Source organism: Atta colombica, unplaced genomic scaffold (assembly GCF_001594045.1).
Source record: "Atta colombica isolate Treedump-2 unplaced genomic scaffold, Acol1.0 scaffold140, whole genome shotgun sequence".
In the NCBI taxonomy this organism is placed as follows: domain Eukaryota; kingdom Metazoa; phylum Arthropoda; class Insecta; order Hymenoptera; family Formicidae; genus Atta; species Atta colombica.
The window spans coordinates 1,495,515-1,506,395 of NW_017259229.1; the positions used below are offsets into that span (position 1 = coordinate 1,495,515).

At 37.2% G+C, this 10,881-nt stretch overlaps 1 protein-coding gene across 1 annotated transcript in view; it reads right to left on the reverse strand.

Annotated features, from left to right (window-relative positions):
- The window catches only part of LOC108684781 (protein deadpan-like), a 22,716-nt gene extending 14,413 nt beyond the window's left edge, over positions 1 to 8,303 (reverse strand). The window contains exon 1 of the mRNA XM_018189261.1: positions 7,270 to 8,303. Coding sequence (XP_018044750.1) covers positions 7,270 to 7,434 — 165 coding nt within the window. The 5' untranslated portion in view covers positions 7,435 to 8,303. The remainder of the gene's footprint in view (positions 1 to 7,269) is intronic.
- Between the last annotated feature and the right edge of the window lie 2,578 nt (positions 8,304 to 10,881).

Genomic DNA, 10,881 nt, shown 5'->3' on the forward strand with positions numbered 1-10,881 from the left:
GCGAACCGCCGCGCGGTCATGCGTATTCGTGTGCACGCGTGCGTGTGTCACACTTGTGCGTGTAACGTGCGCGCGTGTCATCGCCGCCAACCGGCGCGGCACTCTTGCTCCGTCGCGTCCTTCTATTATTACGAGAGAGGCGCGCATGAAGGGCGGACGAGAACGCGGGGTGGAGGGAGGGAGCGAGGGGCAGCGCGGTGGAGAGAGGGCGAGACGCGCGCGTCGACGATGGACTTCTCGCATGAGCTTCGCTCTCGCTCTTCTCTCTTGCGTATTGCGCTGCGTGCATTTGTGTGGATGCGTTTGCCTGCGGGTGAAGCGGGAGAGGAATTTTGTAATAGAGGCGTTTAAATTACGCCTCAACGATTCGGAGGCTGAAACTGGGTTAGTCGTGAACCATTTGTTCTCCCTTCCTTTTCCTTTTCCTTTCGCTTTGATTCCGTTCCTTGAACGAAAGCTGACGACGCTTTCGGCGGATAATACAACAGTATCGTTTATCGATGGTACTTGAAGAAAAGTCTCGCAATTTTCTTCTGTTAAATTTTTGTTAATAAAGTATTGATATTTTAATTGCTCGAAAGAACGTGAATTATTTAATCAAATTATTTTGTCTTTTTTGTTTTATCTGATAATTTTCTTTTCGAATGTTTAAAGATGTATAATCTCTGTAAAAAGTGATTAAAATTGGAAACTTGTACTTTTCATATAAAAATGAATACTAAATTAATATTTATATTTAACACAATACAATTTTATAATTTAAGAATTTTCTCATTTAATAAGAAAATAAGATAAAATAAGAATTTTCTCATTTTATTTTAATTATTTTTTAAAAACATGTCTACTTATTGAAATAATTTTTTTATCCAGATTCTAAATTGCCGCCAAACTTTTTGTATTACTTTCAAATATATAATACTTAGATAAACTTTCACATTTTTTTCATTTTATTAAAATACATCCGTAATTGTTACTTGTCTTTCGAAGAGGAAGGACTTCTTTCACTTCAATTACACCGCGTTTTCCGATAGCTATCGAAAAATTGTATTTCTCGAGATAATTCCGCGAGCGTCGTGACGTTCTTTCCAGCTGGCGTGACTTAGAAAGATAGGCGCGAAAAAAGAGAAGGGAGATAAAGGGGACAGACTGTGAGCGGCGCAGCGGCGTGACGGCGTGACTTTGACAGTGCCGCCGATTAGCGCGTTACGCGCGATAAATCACATTCTCGTTGTTTGCGACTTCGCGTCACGTACGGCGACGGCATTGTGAATCAGCATCGACGTGCAAACCACCTCGCGAACCGCTGGAATTTTTTTCCCAGCCAGACTGTTTTAACAACAGTCATCGCTAATAGTGAGTCGGTCACGGTCATTTTTTTTTTTTTTTTTCGATACATATAAGTGCATATCAAAGCTAAAAAAGTACGATACAGAGGTAAATCTTTATATAAACACCTACTATTGTCGTAAATTATTTTCATATATAATACGTGAGGAACGTCATCTTTAACAAGAAAAATTTATACCAATCGCATTATCGCCAGAAAATATCAAAGTTGACCGATGTTTAAACTTAATAGCGCTCGTATTTAAAAAAATAATTCTACATTTATTTTTCTTTCTACAGATACATATCCGATAAACACTAACAGTAACATTATACCAATATTATATTTTTCTATTCAACAATACAAATGTAACATACGTAACAGTTCCATTGTTGAGTAGAAAATTGTAACAATGATATCACTATTAGTTTATTTACTGTTAAAGTTTATTGAACAGATGCCTCATAAAAAAAATGTCAAGATTTAATTTTCTGCTTTGGACTAGTTTTTACTAGAAAAGAATGGTTTTGTTGAGGTATCTAAAAAATTAGCTAGATACAGATCTAAAAATAATTTTGTTTGGACCGTCAAAATAATTATGTACAATAGAATGCACAAGATTGTGCATTCATAAAAAAATGTTAAAATTTTTTGCAATATTCACACTTGAGCAGAATTACCACAAATTCTTCGTCCTAAAATTCCAAAACTTTTTCCTGATGCTTTCAATAATATTTTGAAATTTTATGTGTTTTTGTCTTGATTTAGAAATCAAATGTTATTGAAAGGATAACTTAACTTTTTGATGTAAATTATTACTATTAATATTAATTGCTGACACTGCTTACATTTAATTATTAAGTTGTATTTATTCTAAAATTGGTAGATGTGATATGTAAATATCATATTAAATCTTCTGTAGTCAAAAATTTTATTTTTCCAGAAAATTTTTCAAAATTCTTTGATGCTTTTCTAATTTCCCTGATTTTCTTGATTTTTCTTGATTTTTGTGACAACCCTGTCGAACTTATACGATTATTTTGATGATTCAACAAAATTATTTTCAGACTCATATTTAGCTAAATTTTTAAATAGTTTTAGCAAAATCGTTCTTTTTGTGTAAAAAAAGTGTGGTGAAAGTTCATTTTTAAAAAATTCGCTAAAATCGCTTCCGTTTAAAGATGTGATATCATGTCCATTGCATTTTCATATTCGGGCACGTCGTCGCCTTCGTCTCGCGTATGATAAATCGATTAAAATGCGCGAACTAGCGGCAACGAGCGACAGGTAATTAAGCCGGGCATAACGACAATCCATTAAGTGCCGTCAATTAAACCGTCGTCCGACGACGACCGGCGTCCACTGCATTTCCTATCTCTTTCGTTATTTTCCTCTTTTTCTCCCTTCTTCTCTTTCACCAGTTTCGAAATCCTGCGAGGTTTCATCACTCTCAATCATAGAGATCAATGACATCTTTTTGGAATTCCTTTAGCCATCCGATCTCGCAATAATAATTCAACGACATAATAAAAATTCGAATTTCTTATTACAAGAGAAAAAAAGAGGTTTTCAAGCAAGAATGAGAAATTCTTTTATATTTTATTATTTAATCGTTCAACTTCGATCTTTAAACGTCTCAATTATAAATATCTTTAAATATAATAGTCTGATTAGACAAAATTTCAAAGTGTTAGTGGATCTTTTATATTTTTATTCATACATATCTCACTATGCGTGAGATTAATTATTTCGCTTCCTTTAGTTGTTTACCAGACTATGTGAATGCGAGAAAGAAAATTGCATCTTCAACATGAAGAGGAAGACAAACGAAAACAAGATGCGATAGAAACAGAAAGTTAATGTTTAACCTTCTGACGGCAACTGAGATCTTTAAAAACACCTCTTCGATATTTTAATTGTGAGTTTTGATACATTTATAAATCTGTAAAAAATAAAATATAATTCAACTTTTATGATGGTAAAAACTTGTGCTTAAAGCTTTGACAAGTATACTAGAATTTTTTCAGATTTTGATAATCTGAAACAGTAAAAAATTTGTTTTGTTTTCCAAAGATCTTTATTATTGATAAAACAGTTAAAATTCATATTGTGGAGTTCAATCACACAATTTTTACTGTACGTTGTTTTGTATGAAGCAAAGATGGAGCGGATTAAGAACGTGTAGGAGACTATGATTCGTTAATTAATGACAATGCAAAATATTTTACAGGTGAAAATTAACAAACAAATACGCCCACACTTGAAAAAAAACATCAACATCATAGAATAATCAAATTTTGATTACAACAAAATGTTCAACTCACTTAATTTACAAAAACTTTCTATTTTTTAATTTAAAAATTTTATTGTTCTAATCAAAATTTTTTATTAAAGAGTTTTTGTAAGTCACATATAATACAAAACACTTCTCTAAGTGCATGAACCACAATTATGATTTATTAATATCTATGTATACGTCTTACTTCTCTTTATATCTTTACATATTTGAAACGAACAAATTCTAAAAATTTCACTGAAAACTTTTTATTTAAAATCCCTGCACTATTAAGTACATCTGCGCGTGTCTCTCGTTGCGAATTCACCCGGCTAATAAAGACGAGTGCACGAAGTTACGTCCTTTCGTCACCGTGGAAACTTTCCTAATAGGAAGACCGCCGCTCGCGCTCGAGGCGCGCTCGAGCGAACGTATTCTCACACGCAACGTGGATCACCTTAAAAGGGCATCCATGCCGCATTTAACGCACGCGTGCACCGCGGAGATCACACGCGAGTACTCTTGGTATTCAAAATTTCGCGGAACGAGCGCGAGTCTTTGCGCGTCACGCGAGGTCGAATCCGCATGCTAATCTTTAACTTTAATTATTTTTATCGAGTAATTTCGCGAATATTTCGCGCAATTTGGAAAAAGAGAGTCCAAGAAAAAATCAATTTAAGTTTATTACGTTATAGATAAATTCTAGTATACAGTATACAGCGATATTTTTATAGATTCCTCCACGTTTGAATTTTAACCGAATTAAATTTTATTACAACTTTTTGAACGACGCCGACCACGCGGACGGGGGCGTCTGGATGATCTATATGATAACTGCTCGTAAATACGTCCAATTACGGCAAATTGGCGTCACAAGGCTCCGACACGCAGCGTTCGTGCCGCGACATGCCCTTGCGACCCGCTGCGTTTTGATGCACCGCAAGGAGAAGTAAAGGAAATGCACTTGTCACATGCTCTGAATAACCCAACGGTTTCGATATGAAGACTCGGTTTTTCATTTTTAGGTCAACCTGTGATTAGACTTAACCCGATGATAATATAAAAATTGTATCTTTTTAGCTAAGATTAATTACTAAACTGATCCATAGTAACTTTGAAAGTTTAGTGATTAATCATAATGGTTAAGATAAACATAATTTTTATGTCGTCGTCAAGTTAAATGAGGTTAAATCTAAACTATAAGTTCACTCTATAGGAAATGAAAAATCTTGTCCGTTTAAAGTTACCACTAAAAAATCATCAGTTAATAATTATCAGTTAATAATTATAGTTAGAAAAGTACAATTTTTACATTAAGTTAAGTGAGATTAAGTCTAAACCACAAGTTAACAAAAAAATTCGGATCAATTGCCTCTTTTAGAATTGCCATGTAAGCAATTTAATTAATTATACAAGAATTATACTATATTATCACTAATGCCTGTTTCTACCAATGTAGATTAACTTTAATCTCGATTCAACTTACTCTTAATCCTTTTCCGATTCTTAATTCTTCATTTGCAAACCTTATTTTTATTCTTTCCGATTGCAATCTAAGTCTAGGCAAAGTTTTTTGTACTGTTCTTCAGTTTTAAGCTTTAAAAATAAAATTCAGAGTTACTTTTGAACATTTCTATTATTATTGAATAATTTTTAAACTTAAATATTAAAACCTTTACTTAATAAAAATCGAAATCAAAATTTGAGCAAAAAGGAGGGTGAAATTTGAGATTGAAAATTTCGTTTCGTTCGTATCAAGAGAGACAGATCACAAGATAGATGGTGAAATTAAGAAAAAAACTAAAGAATAAGTTGAAACAAGATTAAAATTAATCTACATTAGTGAAAATGTGGGCATATACGTGACGACGATATGATCAGTTCTAACGTATCGAATTTTATCTTTCCTCACGGTGTATTTCAATCTCGCCTATCGGCACACGTATCTCGCCGCTTAATGGCTCAACGTTCGTGTATGTACCGAGTTTCGTTGCGATTTTAACGGCCCGTCCACGTGGAGAGCGATATCCATTTTATACCCCTGTGTAGCGTTCTATCGCCGCCGTGCATTTTTTTTTAATGATCCGGAAACGAGCGAAGGTCGAACCTTCGAAATCCTCCTCGCTGATCTCCTCGCTGAATCTGCCGAGTTGACCGGCACTGACCCACTTCGCAGAGATTACAGAGAAGATGCAGGGTCAGAAGTAATGTCGAGCTGACACTTCTTTTTACCGCAAGTTTTTAATCACCAACGTTTCCTAGAGTCATCGCTGAACGTCGCGACTGGCAATGTTATCTCTTCCTTTACATTTTTCATAGTTCGAAAAGTACAAGTAAAATCTTGAAAATATAATCTCGATGATTTATGATTAATCTTAAAATAATTTCGTAATAAATATAATAATAATATATGTGTAATAATATAATAATAATATACAACAATGATATTGTATTAAATGTAATCAGACATTTTTTGTGAAAATACCACGTTCTAAAAATACAGATAAAAATAAAACCTTATTCCACAGCCAAAGTAAGAAGTATTTTGCTTAAATCAATATAAGTCAATAATATATAGTTAGTAATAAAAAGTATTTTAAAAATTCAGTAAATAAAAATAAAATTGAGAGAACTCTATGGCGACAGAAGGAAAGTTAATTTTGTACCGTCGAAAAAAGTTTCATATCTTACCAGAAATATTTTTCACAGCAACGCATTTCGTGTTTATCTAAAGCGGTGTCTACAGTGAGATTTTAAGGCATAAAACTTGAGCTTTACGTTTTAAAAAATTGATATATCATAATCGATTATTCCCTTCACATTTCTGTGAGTATAAGTTTCTTACTTTTAAGGGTCAAAGTTTGAAATCTCATTGTAGATTATAATTTACACAGGTATCGCACTGTCGCACCTTCCATATACTTGAAGGTTCATCTGTCAAATCAGCGAATTCTCATGTAGGGATTGGGTAGCGTGCGGTTGTATAAACGACACATGTGTCCAGTATCGGATTCGCCTCACAGGACTTACAATCGCAGATTAAGTGCGCAGAAGGTAAATTGGGAGATAGGGTGAGTTGTATTTTGCATAGTCAATGTGCACTGCAAGGGATGAGGATATCGCATTCCCACACGATCGAGTTATTTAAGTACTTTTTCCCTTTCATTCTTAAAATCTCGAATTAAATCCGTACGTTCGCGCTTGCGCTGCAATTTTTAAACTTCCCTCTCGCACGCATCTCCTACATTTTCCTTGATTAATATTGTAGGAACGTTAATGTACCGCTGATATCGAAATCTCGCATAAAAGTAACCGATATCTTCTCTTAATTCTCTAAAGCTGATGGTGTATTCTTGAATCTACTCACTGTAAATCTCTTTGTCAAAAAATTCAACTTTCTTTATGTTACAAATTTTGGATTATCTTTATTAAGATATATTTAACATTTCCGAGATTAAGTAAAAGATCTTTTTTATCTTATAAATTAAAAAATACCTTTTGATTAACACAAATTATTAAATGGTCTTACAAACATCAGTAACCGAGTTACAGATTGGTGTCAAACTCTGGAGAGTTATGAAAAAAAAAATTTCATTTTTCAGTCTCCGAGTGAAAGATTGAAACAGTGAAAGACTGAGAGTTTGAAATGCATGCTGCTTGTACTCACTCTTCGACCGTCCGAATGTTTCGGGCTCGGGCTAAGGCTGGGGCTGGGGCTCGGTGCCGGGCTCGGACCCTGATGCACGGCCTGCTGATGCTGATGGTGCTGCCTGTGACTGCTGCCGGCTGATTTCTTCTCCTGGTGCCTCAGCGAGTGTAAACGCGCGGTCATCTTAGCAGGCCGCGACGGCCCTCGGCACAGATCGCAGCACCCTACGTGATTGGCTGGACTGGACGGCTGAGGCTCTCAGCATCTCGCGGCGGCCTGCGACGGCGAGACCAGACTACTCGCACCACTGGACCCCGCGCTCTTCCCTTTGCAACTGCTGTTGGCCACCGACGATGATATACGACGGACTAATCACTGTTGCACCATGCTCTCGACCGTCTCGAGAAAGAGAGACCGATGGGCGAAGGTCGATCGTTAACTTTCTCAGGCTAAAGAGCGAAAACGTTTGATGTAAGCCGCAAAGCGTTCCATTCGCTCGCGTAGCCAACGACCGACGACTACCTGTCACTTGCCTGTCGTCGTGTGCACGCGTGATAGTTTAGCACACACACATACACACACGCACACACACGCGCGTTCGTTCGGAAGGGAAAGAGAGTCCCGCGAAAGTTCACGCGCCACCCGAGCGACTGCTCTACACCGGCGCACACACCGCGCCACGTGGTTAACCACGCGTCGCCGACCACTTGTCACTCACGGGGCGAAACGGCTGTTGTGGCACGTTCGCTCCTGCTGTTTCTTGTCAAACTTCTCACCCCTTCTCAACAACTGTTCCACAGTTAATAGTCGATAAACAATCGACGTGCACTCGTTCACAAGTTTCTCACGCGATAGACGAGTAATGCGCGTCCCGCTTTCACTGAATCTTTGACACTGAAAGGAGCGCCTCTGTCAAAAGTCGTGATCGCAATCGAGTCACTCGATCTTCCTCGAAAAAAAAGGTCCTTTCTGCAATACGAAAAAAAAATCGAATTTTTGTTTCTTTAATTTCTTGAATCGCAGAAATTTATGAGCGCTGGATCGAAAGTACAACGTGGGAATTCACCCTCGTGCATACTATTACCAGCACCCAGGGGCTGATCTAAAATCCGTCAGGGTGTCAACGATACGACGACAAAAACACACGCAGCGCGTGCAGCCTGACTGCGGAAACGTCCGCGTGTGCTCGCACGACGAGCGACGGTGACGGACTGTGAGGAGGCGAGCGGTAGCTGGCGGCTGTACGCGGCGAACTTGGCGCGCCGAGGCCGCGCGTTGGCTATGGGTAAGCGACGGTCGGGAGGAGTGACGGGGGACGCCGCGCGTCGTGGTTGGTCGTGTGTGAGGCGGGGGATACTGGAGCACACGGATGGCTCACCGCTCGGCGTGGCGGCGGTGGCGGCGTGGCGCGGCGTGGCGCGGTACGGCGTGGCATGGCGCGGCACGACACAGCCACAGCAAGGCGAGGCGAGGCGAAGCGAGGTTCGACTCGGTACAGCGTGGCGCGGCGCGGCGCGGCCGGAGGGATCGGTCGGAAAGCTCGCTTGCCTGCTCACGCGCGCCCTTGCCTGCGGCTACGTGCGGTCGTCTCCTATTCTCATCCTTCTCTCTCTTTCTCTCTCACTCATGAACGCTTGCGGCCGCGTCCTCGTCGCGCGCCACGTCGTACCTCCGTCTCTCTCAGGGCCGTTTTATTGCCTAGCCACCGTGAAGCGGCGTCGAAGCAGGAACCGATTTGGATATCAGTGGATCTTTTTCTCCACTCTATCTGTCTCTGTCTCTCGCTCTCGGTTTCTTTCTATCTATCTCTTTCTGTGTCGCTTCCTTTTTTTAATCGATGCCTGGTTCGACTGCATCTCCGCCCCTCTGGTTTCGGGGTAAATGAGAATTAAAACTCGCTGTGCGCGGTGAGCGTTGGCTAAATGCGTTTATGTTCATGGAGATGGATACCGCGCGAAAGATAGGCATCCTTTTTTTTTTTTAGTTACACAACTTTGCGAGATATATGTATGTAGTTGATCACGTTGCCAAAAAAGTTTTGTTCATTTAGTTATCAGATACAACATATGTAAACACATATATATGATATCAAAGAGTTAAATGTAGTACATAAAAATAAATTTTAACGGGAATCTTAGACAACGATAGAATATCGAAAAAATCTGATAGAAATAGTCATGGCTAGATGATAGTTATTAAAACTTCAGTGAAATAATTTCAATCAAAATTTAATATAATGGAATTATATACGTAATAATACAATTATAACAATTTTACTGTTCTAAGTATTAAATAAATGATTTATTATTATGTTTAATAATTTTACTAAATATTGCACCAATACATTAAACAAAATACGTTTGACAGCTATATTCAGTATACTCTGCTTGTATTTATTTGTTTTTAATATTAAGTCAAATTATTGTCAATTTTGATTAAAATAATTGCTATTGCTATTGAAAAAGTAAATAATTTTTGCCATAATTTTTTACATAAAGAAGAACAATACTAATGTATTGTTGTCTTGACATTAAGAGTTTCGATTAATTTTCTCGAATAAAAACATATATTGTTTCAGGGTTTCATCTCATCATTTTCCATCAAGTTTTGTTATTAATCTCACTCATTTCATTCGATACATAATATTTACTAAATATTACATCAGTACGTTAAATAAAATGCATTTGATTATCATTACTAGATATTTTAATTCTTCAATGAAACTGACTCTTACAGTATTTATTGAAATCTTATAAAAAAAATTTATTGAGAATTGCCGGATTTTCGAGATATTTTATTCAAAATTCCAGATAAGACCAGAAAATTTTAAAATTCAATTTTGAAATAAATTAAAAAGAAAGCAATATGAACAAAAATATATATCGCAAATTAGCAGAAGACAGGGATTCCACAAGTTACATCTATCATTTTTTATAATTGGAAATCTAAATCGCGAAAACTATAGGACAATATAAAAAAGACTCATTAGAAAATAGTCAGTTATTCTATTCTTGTCTTCTACTATCTGAGTATTGTCTTCTACTATCATCTTGATTTCTTTTTATAAAAATTTCTAAAACACAAGAATGTACATGAATATACGCGTATATTGTACTTATTACTAATTAATTGTCGATATTAATTATATATTTTGCATTATCAAGAAAAAACAATATTTTCAGAAAGAGACGGAATTTAAATTTAAAAGGTAAAATTCAAAGATTTCCTTGTCTCATTAAATTTCACAAAGAAATCTCCTAAAAATTCCAAGTTCTAGAAAGTAAACATCTTAATTTATTTAAAATCTCAAAAAAAAAATGAATAATTTTAAGTACTTCAACTCTTACATAATTTACTGAAGTAACGTATTGATACAAATTTTTGCTTCAAGGGCGATCGACACTCAGTTTTTTTTCGTCTACCAGACGATTTATCCGTGGAATGCGTCGCTGACATTTAACGGATCACCGATATCGATCTACGCATCAACGCATATGTTAAGTCGCGTGCGATTCACATTGGTGAACACCGCCAGGCCATGAGAAAGAAGATGAGCCTGTGCGCGTTTCTACGCATCGCGCGGTGCGGCACGCGATAAGGATCGTCGGGTTCCGCGCGCGCGTCAGCCTT